Source organism: Dermacentor variabilis, chromosome 7 (genome assembly GCF_050947875.1).
Source record: "Dermacentor variabilis isolate Ectoservices chromosome 7, ASM5094787v1, whole genome shotgun sequence".
In the NCBI taxonomy this organism is placed as follows: domain Eukaryota; kingdom Metazoa; phylum Arthropoda; class Arachnida; order Ixodida; family Ixodidae; genus Dermacentor; species Dermacentor variabilis.
The window spans coordinates 99,152,052-99,167,579 of NC_134574.1; the positions used below are offsets into that span (position 1 = coordinate 99,152,052).

The window sequence follows — 15,528 nt, forward strand, 5'->3', positions numbered from 1 at the left end:
TCTCAAAGCCTTTCTGCTCTGTATTTGTCATAGGTATCGGGTTGGCTTAATGAATGCTAATTTGCATGGAATGCTAAGCTGGAATGCTAAATTACACTTGTGGAATGCCAGAAGTGCTAGTGTTACCATGCAGGATTAAAAGCCAGAAAAGACATTAAACAAGAAAGATGGGCTTGGGCAAATGTTTCTTGCTATACAATTGGGAGCATCGACTGGCACATATCCTCCTGCCCAAGAATTTGTTAAACCAAAAATGTGGAATTCAAGAAAAAGAAGCCACTGAATACAATGCACTCTTCCATGTGCTTTAGAGAGTAGCATAAGCCAACGTTTATGTATAGCATCTATTTGTTGATTAAAAGTTTTACTGCTATGAACAGAGGTGGGATCACTGGCACTATGTCTGTAGGTAAACTCTAAGCTATATAAGCCTGTTTGCTGTGTCCTGCCATCGCGCAAGACCCCGACCAACCGATGCAGACTTGTGGTGGGCTATGTAAAGAAAGCTTCACTTGAAAATACCGACTAGCAGATTAAATGTAGTGCACCGCATGCGTTGATCAGCAATGGCAGCACTGCCGCGGAGCAGTATTTTCGGTCAACTGCTTTTGGAGATACGATCACTTTTGTGAGATTTTGTGCGCAGCTCGGCACCCGACACAGAATAACAGCACTCCACACATACATCAGCATTCCTCCAACGCACATAGGGGCCCATGCATCCAGTACCAAGCACGAAAGTGATCGTACCTCGTGTACCTGAAGGCGATCGATCAAGATTACGGCCCCTTTGCGCAAATCTATGTCCAACGCCAAATCCGTACGCGATGACTGTCACGCGGCACGAAAACCAGTGTTCTTTAAGGTAAGGGATGCGTGTTCCTGGACGATCGCTCAATCATGGCCCGATGCAGGGCACTCCATGCTGTGGCCACCAATTCAAGCGCCATAAACAATTCCACGTGAGTGGGACATGGATTTCCTTGTTTGTGCTGCATTTTTCTCATCCAGGCGCACATTACGCACTGCACTAGGTATGCAAAAATCATTGTCGCATGTCAGTAGCAAGATGCATGCTGCTTCAAACGGGCGATCAAAAAACAAGATGGCGGTCATGACATGTGTCCAGCGCAGGTGATTGCTACCGGTGTTTGTTTTAAACGAAAATGGCAGCATGCACACAAGTGTGATGTGGTATTTTATGCAATTTTAGTGCAAAGCAATCGTATTTGATCACATTTTGGAAGCCTGCTGGACTTGTGCGAGTAGGTAATTAGTGGGGTTAATTTCTGCAAATTTCATTGATGCATGATTGTAGTACAGCAACATCTTGTTGTCGAGAGGTACAAATGCATGAAATCCTATGGGTGTTCACCGGGAATACTAAAACATTTCATTGCAGGTTTCGACTGTATACTGTCAAACTTCAATATAATGAACACAGGTGCAGAGAAGTAAATAGAAATTAAATTTTGTTGGTCATGCTTTAATTCAATGGTGTACTCGGCTGCTATAACAGTATCGGAAATGCGGGATCCGACACGGCATCGCTTATAGAAAAATTTTCAAGCAAAGCTCGTGTTGGCTCAAGTTTCGGTGGCGTTGTGGTCACACAAAAAAGCCCAGTTGCTCCCAAAGCAGAGCAGCTGCGGGAAGGGGCGGTTTGATGAGTCGACAACTGCACCGGCGCCGCAGCGCGAGTCATTAGCAAGAATTCCAGCTGCATAGGCGCGCGCTCACGCCACGCGCGCAATCTATCAGAGCCGTTTCGCTTGAGCCGGGGAGGGAAAGGGTATCGCGTGTGATGCGCCGGCTTCGTTTCCGTTCAGTTCAGTCGCGGAAAACGGATGGGCCGGCCACGCGTGCGTTCCCCCGAGGAGCGGGCAGCGTTCGACGAGTGGCGGCGAGAACTCGCCCGTGAGAGGGCTCGCCGTCGGCGCGCCGATCAAGCCTTTATATAGCCACCCGAGCCTAGGCAACCCGACAGCAACGAAAAGATCCGTAGCGGAGGGAGCGGAAGGCCGAAGCAATGCGGCACCGTTACCTGTGGGTTGCCTAACGATGACGAAGGTCAAAATGCACGCAGGACAAGCTTCGTTTACCCCCCATTTTCGGAGGAGGGAAGGGTTTATCATTTATTTGCTTGCACATGCCTCAAAATTGTTTTGGTAGCAAAAATGTCAGACAGTTGCCGAGTGACTTTCTGCAGACGCGTGACTTTTCGGACTGCGCAATTATTTGGATGTCTGTGCGGCACCCGAAGCTTCCCCCTAGCCCCACTGTGTAAAGGCAATAGCCGAAATTACGGACGCTGCGCAGTGTTTCGGGCGTGACCGGTGCGCGATGTCGCGGCCGCTAGACACAAAATGCGCAACTTTGGTTGCCGACTCCCGACGAAGCGGCGCGGCGCTGGTTAGGCCTAGCAGTGCGACCGCCGGAGCGTTAGGCGAAAAGCGATTGCTGCGCTAAGCTCTCCGTCAGTATATGTTCGCACTTGTTGACCTCATCGATGACCTGGCGCGCGCGAAGTACTGCCTAGTGCGTATCCACGTGTGGTCCCCTCGGTGTACGAATAGTCTGACGGCAGTGAGGGCTTGGTCGCACCGCGGTACACCGTCCGATGACACCAAGCGCACGGTTGCGCCTTCACGGCGGGGCAGAGCGCGTTTACCCAATTTATAGCTGTTCCTGTGTCGTGGCAAGATTCCTACACAGGCCAACAAACTATTCAGGGGAACCCCTGCGGGCTCCCCGGTTGCGTTTCTTTCGCGTAGACCTGACCGCGGCCTTCTTTTTTTCGCCAATGCCTGTGTATGCTTATAAGGAATATCGGTTATAACGAAGGCACGTTCGTGGCCGACGTGACTTCGTTATGATGAGGTTCGACTGTATGAAATCATTTAGTGCGCTTTTAGGCGTGCCAGTACTTTTTTTCTGAGGTTAAAGGCCACAGACCTTCATTTAAATAAAAAAAATGAACAGCCGAATATATCGCGTCAGTACTCCATTAATCCAGCAGATTCTTGTGAAATTTACCGAAGGGAATTCGGGCACTACTTTGTTTACAAGAGCTAAATACGCTGGTTCACATGGCGAGTAGTTATTGTTGAGACCCGTGGTTGAGACTGAATCAGATAGCACCAAAAGCTAAGTTAATTGAATTGCACTTTTGAAATAATCAGCCATTTTTTTATTGATATATAAAACGATTTTCACATGGTAGCAGTATCCTTAACGTTAGCGAATTTCTGCTGTTACAATGCACGTTATGGAGCGTCGTCTATTAAAAGCACAAATGTAGCATTAGCAACAACTAAGCAGTTCGTTCGCGTGCACAGGACTCTTCGCGAAGTGCGACTGTTTCACTGTATAGCCGGCAAAGCAAGTCTGTCGCCCTGGGCGACATAGCCTGCTCCACTATGTAAGCTATTTTTTATGCCTGTACGATGCCTACAGGAATGAAGTTGATCATATACTTTTGCTCCAATTTTACCTTTGACTGCGCACGGTTAACGCTTTGAAATATTCGAAAAATACTCGTACTCCGGTTAACTCGATCCCGGCCGGCTCCCATGAGTTTCTACGGGCCCATACCTCGGTTATCCTAAAATGGACATTCGCCGATAATACGAATTATAGTCAGCATGCGCACACCCGATCTTTTGTGACCCGAATAGCGACCCCATTGTAGCAGCACGTCTCGGCAGAGCTTGCAGGGAATGCACATCATCTCCCGTCGAAAATGTCTGTTTCCGGCCTGCCCTACGAAGATTTTTCATGCAAGAATGGTAGCTCAAAAAGCCAGATTATCGTATCTAACAGATAACGTGCGCCTTCATTTTCTCTTTCAAGAAAATTGGGCCGTAACTTGCCTGCCCGCGGTGCAATCGGATCCGAAAACAACAGCGCTCGCGGCAGTTTGCATGTTTCACCGCGTAACACAGTTGTACTGCGGCTAAGCTGACTTTAAATACCGTGCGGCAAAGCTGTTTTTAGGAACTCGGCCGCCATTGTATAACATATATTAGCATTTTCCCAATTGCCAAAATATCGGGTGCGCGTTAGATTTCTGCTTTAGACACATAGAAAGCGGGCGCGCGTTTCATTCGGGGGCATGAGAATCGGGCAAACACTGCCAAATTAATCAGCTGTGTTCGCACTTTTTTTTTCTATATCTTTAATTCGATTAACTTCGTCGGTCTCGACAGGGCCGAATTGACGCAAGGCAACTACATTTACAAATGGCGATTATTATATTCGAAGACAATCAAATGGGCACCATTCGATTCGTTCAAATATTCGCACACCCCTAATAGGCAGTACATGGATTTGCATAAAATTCATTCCTCAGGCCTCGACTTTGCGAGTTAATCATATGCAACAAAATACTGCGTTATAAATAGGATTAGGCATGTGCACAGAATCTTATGCCTTCATGCATTTAGAGAATAAATGCTTTAAAACTTCACAAAGATAAAGCGTAATAATGCCCTAAGAATGTCTGGAAGCACAAGCATCAAAACAAGACAAGCCTATCTAGCACTTACTACCTATTGCACTCATGGTATCTGAACAATCAACGGCAGAATTCTTTCTAGTAATTTTTGTAGGAAGCTACATGGCTACTCTGTGCTGGGGGAAGAGGACAGGAGGGAACAGCCAATGGTGTCCAAGTACACACCCCAACAGCCCTCTCTGGGTAACAAATGCAGATCTCGATGGCCACGGCCTTTGCTGGCTGCACGCTGCGGAAGCAATTGAACGAGCCCGAAACATGTCGTAGGTGTCAGGTTTTGGACACCACCTACTACATGGGTGACAATGACAACAGAGGGAAAGGTAAAACATACAACAAGCAGGCCAGCTCAGTTTAATTCTGTGGTTCTACTTGCCAAAACCACGGTCCAATAAGGCACACTGTAGTGTGGAACAGGCACCTAAGTACACAAGCATTTTTGCATTTCGACCCCACTGAAATGCAGCTACCAGGGCCAGGATCGAATCTGCAACCTTGAGCTGCCACTAAAGTACTAAAGCCACTAAAGTACTGCCGCAGGTCAGCTCATAGCCTAGAAAATGCAGGCCTCTGGATTTAATTTTAAATTAACCAAGCAAAGCCTCGATGCCCTGAAAACTAAAGATTTGCAGCCGTTCCAAGGCAACTGGTGTTGTGCCGCCAGTGCCCAAACGAAGACGCACAAGACCAAGGGAGAGATTTGCATTTTATACACTTAAAAAAAAAAAAAGAGCGACAGACAAGCACTGCAATATGAATTGTGGCGGCCGCTAGACAATCATCTCAAGTTCACGGGCGTAGCCTATGGCCTGGATCGCCAGGTCTTCTGTGGAGATGACGTCTTCTGTGTGCTTCACTTCCGTGCCGAACTGGTACACGTTGTTTGTTGCCGTCCACCCTCGCTGATGGAAGGGAAGAAAAAAAAAAAACAAGATGTTAGGTTACGTGGAGCATTTCCTGTCATACCCGAGTCGTGCGTGCAAATTTAACAGCACTAAAGACCAGCTGCAACAAAGCTTTTCTTTGGCTAAATGGGTGATAAATAGTAATACAGTGGAACCCAATTTATACGTTCCTCGCTGTTGCATTTTCCTGGCTGCTATGTCACGTTTCCGTAATCCTGACCTAAATCCCATTGACTTCCACATATGTTCCTGTTCGATATGCCGCCATTCCACAAATTTCCCGGATATTTTGTTGTGTTTATGCAATAAGTGTATAAATTGCACAAGCCAAGCACTGCACAAGCATATCGGGAGAAAACATGCACAGGGCAGCTGGCGAACACCTCAAAAAAGTGTGCGTCGATTTAAAACCTACCAGAAACCGTGCACAATGATTCAAATCCACCAAGCTCAGGGCTACATTTATTTTGGGACCGGCAAGGTCTTACATGTGTTGCATAATCGCCGGTTCTGTTTAGTCAGCTTAGCCACACTAGAGTTGTGTTATGCAGTGAAAGCACATCAAGAGTGGAAAGGGGCCACTGCCACAGAACATCATATGCACACACACATGCATGCCGTCCCTTGTCACAATACGAGTGTCGAGGAATCTAGTAAGCGTACTGGCAGCTATTCAGAGCTGTTACAGACGTTGTGGCGATTTGCAGCCTTTCTCATCGTTACATTTTCCCAGCTGTTATATTCTTTCCCGGCTGTTTCTTTAAAAACGTATCAGTCAGGTTCTACTGTATATACCATTGAAGCAATCCTGGCAAAGTTGCAGGGCTGGTAATGGTTTTTCACTGCAGTCGGCCTTGTGCTGATTTAGGATATATTCAGTAACAAATATAGTAGTAATCTATTTGTTCAACAACAGAAAGTAATCTTTACCAGCAGAAACTATTTAGCCTACTGAAAGGTAACTTATGGAAGCAAACACTAAAAACAATGACACCAACCAGAGCAAGCATGCTTGCAGCCTCTTCAGTTTGCTCACTGTCGTAATTTACAATACAGTGAAACATTGTTAAGCCGTACCCGCTTAAACAGTAGTTTCTTTTAAAAAGTAGTAAAGTCAAATCCTCAAGTCAGGAGCCACGGAACATAATGCATTTTGTATCTGCATAAACCGTACCAGCTTATTGCGTATGTATTGGTTAACACATATTGTTTTCACTTCTCGTCGTGCAATCATGGCAGTAGGTCAGCCTAGCAGAACAATGAGCCTCAGAGATCGAAACGGCCTCCAAGCGCAGACGCAGAGGGCGCTATGAAGGGTGATGCCACATCATCATTTCGACGCCATGCCAGAGAGTGTTATGGCCTGTCTTGTCGCGTCGTGCAAGCTAGGACTTGCATCTTGCCGAAGCTTGGAAAAAAAAATGAGCGCCGAGTATAGAACAAAAAAATTGGGCATCATTTGTGCTATCGAACGTGACGCAAAGAAGTCGGCGCCGGCACACAAGAGGGATCTACCACTGACTACAGTGTGTGGCATTTGGAATGCGAAGGAGAAGCTGCTTGGCAGGCAACTGCAAAAAGATGTTGGCTATGAGTTTCAACATTTCGCCATCGTTGCCACTGTTATCTGTATTGCTGAAGTGTCGCCTAACGACAGTGATGAGGACAACATGGAAAACGACAGCATGGGCTATTCAGGCCCGACAGTGGCAGAAGCTGCGCATTACGTCAGCCTCATGCGAGTGTTTGCCAAGAATAAGTGGCTGGCGGAAAAGCTGGCTCACAGCTTAAGAAAGCTTGAGGCCCATGTCGTCACTTCTAGGCTGCCACGGCATCAAACGAAAATACCAGACTTTTGTCAAGCAAAACGAATACCGTATTTACACGATTGTAAGTCGACCACTTTCTTTAAATTTGAAAATCTGAAGTGGGGGGTCGACTTACAATCGAAACCAAAACATGGCACCGCCAATAAAGCGACACCAACGGGAGCTACAACGTAGTTACAATTCTATGTTCGCTCTATGGCCCTAACCGTAGCTTTTTGCTATCCCGCGCGTTTGCTCGCTTTTCGGAAGCGTTTTTCAGCATTTTTGAGAGTTTTACAGTGCACACAACACTCATGACGGGGTGTTGATAGTTGATGGAAGCACCACTGTTCTATTCGCGGCGGCACCTTCAGAACGGCGGCGCTTGCGGGGAGCATCGGTAGTTCATGAAAGAGCACACACCGCTCGCGGGTTTCCGTGTGCCTGTTGCGCTTAGCTTTCTCTATAGTTTGATGAAAGGCATTCGTTTGACGCGTTTCACTTGACTGCCGGCTACGTGCTACTTCTATGCTTCCTCTGTCGTCATGAGTGCTCCAGGCCCACTAATCATTCGGCACTCGTTCACAGCAGCGTTCAAGAAGGCTGCCATCCTTTACGCCGAAGAAACAAATCACTGCGCAGCGGGCCGCAAGTTCGATGTTTCTGAACAGGTGGTGTGAGAGTGGCGACTGCAGTGAAGCGAAATTTTCTCCTGTGATGGCAAGTGAGGAATTTCCCACGTGCCGAAGCCTGGACGCTTTCCGGAACTGTAGGCTAAGCTTGCGGCGTACGTCGCTGAAATGTGCGATCGGTCCCTGCCAGTAAAGTGTGACATGGTCATGAAACAAGCCCGGATCTTCGCCTTTTAAGGACCTGCTCCGCCACGAGTACGAGTGGCTGGCGGCAGAAGACCACGAAATTACGCCAACCGGACCTGTCAAAAGAGCCTCCCTGACGGCTGTGTGTGGTTGGGTGCATTCGGCGTGGGCTGCTCTTCCACAAGATGTCGTGGTGTGGTCGTTTGCCAAATGTGAAATTTTGCGGGATGACGACACACTGTGGGACCGTAGCAATGATGACGATGGCAGCACTAGTGAAGCTGAGTAGTCCGGTGACCATGCCAGCTACTAATCAATTTTCGTTATCGAATGCGCCCTCGAGTATGCTCTTTCTTTTTTATGTCATGCGATATGGGGGGGTCGACTTACAATCGTGTAAATACGGTACATGTTGGATGTTTATTGCCCTTCCGCACTTTGAGAGTTCTGTTTCTGACAGGTAGGTGGGCGATCTCACGCTATTTCCGTTGAGCAGCACTACCGTTTAGTAAATACTTTTTCCGAGCACCAGCCAACTACGGTTTACTGAGGGTTAATTGTATTGAAGGCATTTCAAAATTCTACCTGTGCAATAAGCGGCTAAGTTTTTGGAAGCCAGGTTGGCTTGTGAGTAACTTCAGTAGTACGTCACAATCATTTTTGTAGAGTTCAAACCATCATAGTGGATGAACAGGAAAGATATGAAGGTAAGATTTGGAAAAGAGCGCGTTGTAAATACCAAGCTCATTGAGACACCAGCGATCGTGAACAACCCGCTTCATCTGGGACACCCCAGGACCACTTTAACTGCACACACTACAAGCTATGGCAGTTGTTGGATTTCCCTCTCGGCAAAAGGAATATCTCATTGCACAAGCGGAAACATCGGTTCACGCTAGATCCTTGGCTATGCACAGTGTAGTGGTGCCATCTGTTGTAAAACATGTGAATAGACAACTGCGAATGATTATGAGAAAAAAAAAACGAGATGGACAAATTTCGGAAGTAGTTGTCTCGGCATTTATCATTTGAAAAAAAGAACCTATCTGTAGCGAACTTTGTTCCGCAGTGGCTTCCCAGCATTGCACGGCTGCTTCTTGAACCAAATGACATAGCTCAGCGAACGGAAACAAAAACGGTCAACTCCGCTCCTTCTGAAACCATGTACATAGGTGTAGCAAAAAAAAAAAAAGGAAAATGTGGTAGCGGGGTGAGGAGGAGGCACCTTGCTGGCGTAGACGTCGGTCAGCTGGGGCGAGTCAAGGAAGAGCATGCGGGTGACCTCCGGGCTGGAGATGCGTTCGTAGGCCTTCTCGATGCAGCGCGCGATCTCGTCCCGCACCGTGTCCAGCAGGATGTCCATGAAGAAGCTGTAGCTCGCCGCTGGTACGTTACCCTTCGACAGGAACACCTGCGTCCACCACAGAGGCACCGGGGTAACCCTAATGGAATCGCTTCATCACCTTTTTCTCCCTGCTTGAACTGCATCGTTAATTTCTGTTTTCTTTGCAAAATCAGAACTCGATGCTTATTTCTTTATATATGATATCTTTAATCAGAAAATTTATTCCGGGGTTTTAAGTGCCAAAACCATGACCCGACTATGAGGCACGCCGTAGTGGGGAACTTCGGATTAATTTAGACCGTGCGAGGTTCTTTAACGCACACTTAAATCTAAAGTACACAAGTATTTTTGCAATCAGCTCTCATCAAAATGCGGCAGCCCCGGCCGGAAATCATACCTGCCACCTCCTGTTTAGGAGTGTAATGCCCCAGCCACTAAGCCACCACAGTTTACTTGTTTTTCAATCCACAATACAATATTTTTCGTTCTTTATGGGAGAGGGGGTCCAGCATTGACACTTGTTTTTGATATGCACGTTGCTACCTGTACATCTATGATTTCATATTGTGGTCACCCCCTCCCCCTTTATTATGCCTTGGCGGGGCTGAGGGTACTGCAATACATTAAAGAGGCCTCTTGTCATCCCAGAGAGCACAAAGTCAGGGCATTTCGCTCAAGCTGTTAAAGGCAAAATAACCTTCGGCTGGTCACCGTTACAAGGTTCAAACCAGTCCAGTGGGTCTCGGATGATGTAATGAATCTGATGCCCCAGTGAGGTAAAATTTGGGGCTAGCTGTTACACACTAAAAACATTTACATCCTTTCAGACTCAACTTGTTCCCAAACAGTAATTGTCATCAATCTTGCACAGACGCCCTTTATTTAGCAATCTGCACTCACTACTTTCATGTCAGAAACGCTGTCACGCTGATACACGCATGCTGTTTGTGACCTGAAAGTACTGGAAAAACAGCGTTAAAGAGTGTGCAGGCAAATGTAGATGATTATCGTTCGGGGACAAGATAAGCCGTAGAAGGTTACATGACAATACAAGTGTTGCAGCAAAATTGACTGAGACCCAAAACGTGAATCTCACAGTGGAGACAGAAAGACGTGCTTTCTAAACATTAAAATCTAAAAACAGATAGACACATAGCTGCGAACCTATGAATTTTCAAAACTGATAAAAAGCCTGCGGACACGACATCAAAAAGTGCAGTGGTGAGGGGACGAACGAGTAGCACAGACGTTTTTGAAATCTTGACCAGAGCAGCTGCCTTTTGAAGGATACATTTGCACTTTATTAACAATGTTAACGATTAGTTACCTTTAGATGCAGCAAACAAGGAACAGAAAACTTGAAACGTCTACGGCTGACGAGCAACACCTTGTTCTTGGATTACATTGACTTACTCAGCAACTTCGCTGATGCCAATTTTACCTGCTTCAGGGGCCTGTCCATACAAAATTGTGCAGAGCAGGTACAGCCGCCCTGATTTTTAATAATATAGCGCGAGCGTCGACTGAACTGCTGGTGAGCGCCTTATAACGGCGATAAGCGTGCAACAAGGCGAGAGTTCGTGCACGAGCCTTGTTGCCTTGTTGCACTCACCTTGTTGCACGCTCTTGTTGCACGCTTATCGCCGTTATAAGGCGCTCACCAGCAGTTCAGTCGACGCTCGCGCTATATTATTAAAAATCAGGGCGGCTGTACACCTCTATTGCCCACTCACCATCATACGTCCAACAGAAGTATTTTTAATGGCGAAACCTCCCAACAGAAGGTCCGGGGACCGACGAGTAATCCTTTTTCGAGAATATGACTTTTTATTACTGAAACAACACTTGCGAAATTGTAAAACGAGCTTAAATTTGTAAGCCTTACAAAAAATTTGGGAGAGTTGGTCAGCATGTACTATACAGTAGAGCACACACACACACACAAAAAAGGGTAAAGAGGTGCCAACACCTAATAACCAAATAAAAAAATTAAAGTATGGGATTTTACGTGCCGAAACTATGATCAGATTATGAGGCATGCTGGAGTGGGGGACTCCAGAAATATGGACCACCTGGAGTTCTTTAACGTTTGGCTAAATCTAAGCAAACTGGTGCTTTCGCCTTTTGCCCACATCGAAATGCGGCCGCCGTGGCCAAGATTCGATCCTACGAGCCCGTGCTTAGCAGCCCAACACCATAGCCACTAAGCAACCATGGGGGGTACCTAATAACTAAGGTGACACTGTAAGCAGCAAGCAAGCCAAAAGTAGCACAGCTTCTGGCGATACCGCACCTTGTTGTAGCTGCCCTCCATGAGGAACTGCTCAAGGGAGACCGGGTGGGTGATGTACACGTTGCTCTGGATCTCCTTGGCTGGCAGAAGCTCCAGCTCCTGGGTGCAATAGACAATGGCAGGGTGAATTCCGGCAAGCCACAGTCATGACACAATGCAGACTCATTTTGTCACAGTGTAGATATTTGCACCGTAGTGGGTCCGTGAAGTTGTTCAATACAAACAGATTGACAAAAGAAAATGCAAAGCGAGTTCTCTCTGTTGCACGTATGCAAACGCGGTTTATAAGACTTCAGAGACATAACTTGAACCAAATATGAATTGGGAACATCTCTAAGCATATAGAGTCACAAATGAGTCTTCAAGGTACGTAATTATACACCATATGATTTGGTGTGGAATTTCGGAGGAGGTCATGGGTGGAATGGTGCAGGTGTAGTGTGGGCTGCTACCCTAGCTGGAGCCAGGCGGCGAGACGACGTAGCAAGACGAGGCATGAACGTAGGCCAGGATCATAGAGGATGTGGTCTGTGCTCCGCTGGTGCCCCGCAGACGTACGCCAGCTTCAGACGTTGAGCCTTAGGCTCAGGAGCACCACGCATCGGCAGGAGCCCGGACCCGTCGTCCAACAGGGTGCTGCTTCCGCCGCCGCTGCCTTCTCTCAGCTTCCTCTCTCACAATGACGCCACTCTCACATTCCTCACTCTTGCCACAAGACTCTTCAAAGATTCTTCTCTTCTTTGACTTCTTCCGGTGCCACTGCACAATCATACTCGTGCCTTCGTCGCCTTTCCTTTACAATGCAGTGTGTGCACATCATGACACATTTGCAAGATTTGTTAACCAGATAGTACACCTCATTCACTATCAAGATTGCTTTGTTGTCTACTGAGCACATACAGCTTTGTCAGTAAAGGCCCTGATTATCAACACAGCAAGCAACATGTCTGTCCCCAATATATGTCAAAAGGGGATACTATAACCATGACTTGAGGAAATACCATACTGCTCACTCAAGTTACCTAAAACAACACGGGACCTTTCAACAGAAACACTCAGAGAAGCAACTGTCTTGTATCCACAACACTGCACACGCTTCGTCACCTACCTAGACAGCTGTGATATGCAGTGTTTCGAAGCATTGAGCCCATGCTTTGAAGTCGTGATGGGTACCCAGGCGATCTGCTGTTAAAGTAAAACACTGCAGTGTGCCCAGCTGTCATCAAACCATCGCATCTTGTGGTTCCAAAACAAAGTTTCGACTGACTAAGCAATGGGAGCAGCGTGCATAACGCTATTATATCAGGCTGAGTACATGTGTCATGATAGTTCAGCAGCAAGAGCAACCACGGCAATAGCACAGCTGTGATGGACAAATGTAACTAATCTACATAAACAGCTAGGAAATCTAAATAAATAAGCCAATGTGCTCGGATAAGCAAATGTGTGTAACACCTGGCAGCAACTGTCTTCAACCCACTCTAAACTGCCTGATGAATTGGAACAAGCGTAACAAAAGGGTAGTTTACACTGTTACATCTGTGGCCACAAATGAACACACAGTGTTCTGACAGCTCACGCCCTTGCACTGTCACCCATAGAATGAAGAGACAGCAGGGATAGGTCGTACACCCACTGTCAGCTGATTTTCTCCGCTATCACGCGAATGCTAGAACCAAAGTGATCCAATGTATGTCATATGTCGTGAGAGCAATTTGTCTGCGATCATGTCCATTGTGTGGAAACAGCTTTACAGGCACTCTAGAGGCAAATAACAAGTCCAAGCTAAAGTAATATATCGTAACACATCTTAGTTGAAAACTGGTAAATCGAAGTCCAGAAAAAGAAAACTGGAGCGTAAAAAGAGTGAGTGCAAGAGAAGTATTGAGAGTGGCAATGGTAAGCATCTCATTCTCTTGTGCTCCGTCTTTTTGCACTACAGTTCGAAATTGTAGTCAACCACGTAATGAAAAAGGAAAAGCTAGCTCCAATGCATTACAACATGCATGAGAATGTTGTTTCCTTTCCCCAATTGTATTGTGCATGACATGTTTGTAACCAAGCATTTTGAGGTTACTATAATTCAACAATCTAGATTAATGCTTGCCTACAGCACCTCTTTATGACAAGATAAGCATTGCTTGCCGCACATGAGGCTAGGCTCACAAGGGCCACACTGGTTTCACACGCACAGGAGACAATGTGCTCACCGTGTGGAATTCGGCCACCCTGTTCTGAGACAGTAGGCAGAGGAGGTTGAGGCCAAGCAACTGGTACTTGTACGTAGACTCGGGCAAGTCGTTCCTGCGAGTGCAACATCAAAACAGAAGTCTTAGACCAAGAAAAAGTTTCACACATGCTGAGCCCACTGCCAATAACTGAATCCCTGAACCATTGCTGACAACCAAATAACTGATAATCACGCAGCTACAGGCACTACACACAAATGAATACAGAGCTTTGTCTATACGGGTGTTTCTTTGGTATTAAGCGATCCTGCTATTGTTATTTCTCCCATTCTTTTTTCTTCTTATTGGCGAAACCTTGGTCATCGCGATGGCGAATGCCGTTTACAGCCACTGCACCCCAATGCCAAGACAACTTACTGATAGTCGAGGTAGTAGCATTTTAACTGGGCCATGTAGCGCTCAAAGGACGGGATGTCCCGCGTCATGACGCTCCACTGCGCGCCAATTTCGAGTATGTCTCCTGCAAAACGAGAAGGCGACAAAAAACCGGCGTCAGGGCGGCTCCGCACGCACAACCAAAGCGACGAAGCAAGCATTCCTGGTGCCAGCTGCGACACGAGTACGCCGCAAAGGACACGACACGGCTTCGTGCAAAACCGCTAAGAGGTCAGACCGCCGCGTGAAAACCGCAGTGACCGCAGCCATCTGTTCATTACAAGACGAGAGTGCGATGACTTGCAGTACGCGTGGTCAGATCTACGCGCCAGCAACTGAGGAAAACGTGCACGCCACGTTAACGGACAGCGGCCGCGAGACAAATGCGGCAGTTCAGGCAGAAATATAGTTTTACAAAACCGCGGCGTCTCACGAAAGTGCTACATACAACGGAAGCCAGCTGACATCACGAGAAAACAGTTAAATGAAACCAAAATGAGACAGAGCAACACTTACGTGCTAAAAGGAGCTCTTTCTTTGTGACGGCGGTGTTTGAAGTGGGCAAGAACGGCAGCTGCGTCAACGTAACCTGCAGCGAAATGACAGAAGAAACGCACGTTGTGTACAGGCGCTCAGCACAGCAGCCGACGCTCAAGCAGCAGACCACGACGCGCAGACGACGGGAGCGTCGGGTAATGAATGGAGACATTCCCGGCCACGTAGAACCGTGCGCTTACACGGACGCTTCACGGTCGCTACTTTTGTTTTTTATATATATACTACGAGAGAACAAGCACGGTGCCTTCACCGCAGTCATGACATTGCATTTTCCCGGCTTGTGAGCACCTAGGCTTAATTGCCAGTGTTACCGGCACGAAAGGCCTCCTATAATAGCGGGTGACGAGCGACAACGACGCTAAGGACGCTTACCTTTAGCATGGCTAACAAGGCGCCGCATCTCCGGAGGTCGGGGGATTTCTTGCTCCATTCCTGCGTGAGGAGCTGGTAATTTGCGACCAATTCGTCTAACAGCGCCATGTCTGCCGCTATAACAAATTCGGCCTAGATGCACATCGCCGTAGACGTAGCTGTTTCGTACCGACAGTCAATTTACAAGATACGTTGTTTCTGCAGGTTAAGCATAAATAAACGTAAAATTTTTGGCTATATTTTCTTGTATAAATATTTTGTGGACTTAAGATAGAGTGAAAGAAGATTC

General features: G+C 47.0%; 1 protein-coding gene across 1 annotated transcript; it reads right to left on the minus strand.

Moving 5' to 3' along the window:
- Positions 1 to 5,203: 5,203 nt before the first annotated feature.
- Positions 5,204 to 15,385, minus strand: Rpn12 (regulatory particle non-ATPase 12). The gene is made up of 7 exons (XM_075698836.1): positions 15,240 to 15,385; positions 14,826 to 14,898; positions 14,292 to 14,394; positions 13,896 to 13,989; positions 11,686 to 11,784; positions 9,273 to 9,458; positions 5,204 to 5,418 (listed from the first exon to the last, which is right to left on the minus strand). The coding sequence occupies exons 1-7, from the start codon at positions 15,345 to 15,347 to the stop codon at positions 5,287 to 5,289; spliced, it is 795 nt and encodes a 264-aa protein (XP_075554951.1). The 5' UTR covers positions 15,348 to 15,385; the 3' UTR covers positions 5,204 to 5,286.
- Positions 15,386 to 15,528: the final 143 nt, after the last annotated feature.

What these genes read in the sequence shown, in the direction of transcription:
- Rpn12 (XM_075698836.1), bottom strand. Translation starts at nt 15,347, where the DNA reads ATGGCGCTGTTAGACGAATTGGTCGCAAATTACCAGCTCCTCACGCAG. An exon ending in GGGTGGCCGAATTCCACACG is followed by an intron (nt 11,785 to 13,895) that starts GTGAGCACATTG and finishes TATTGCACCCAG; the next exon opens with GAGCTGGAGCTTCTGCCAGC. An exon ending in CCGACGTCTACGCCAGCAAG is followed by an intron (nt 5,419 to 9,272) that starts GTGCCTCCTCCT and finishes CCCTTCCATCAG; the next exon opens with CGAGGGTGGACGGCAACAAA.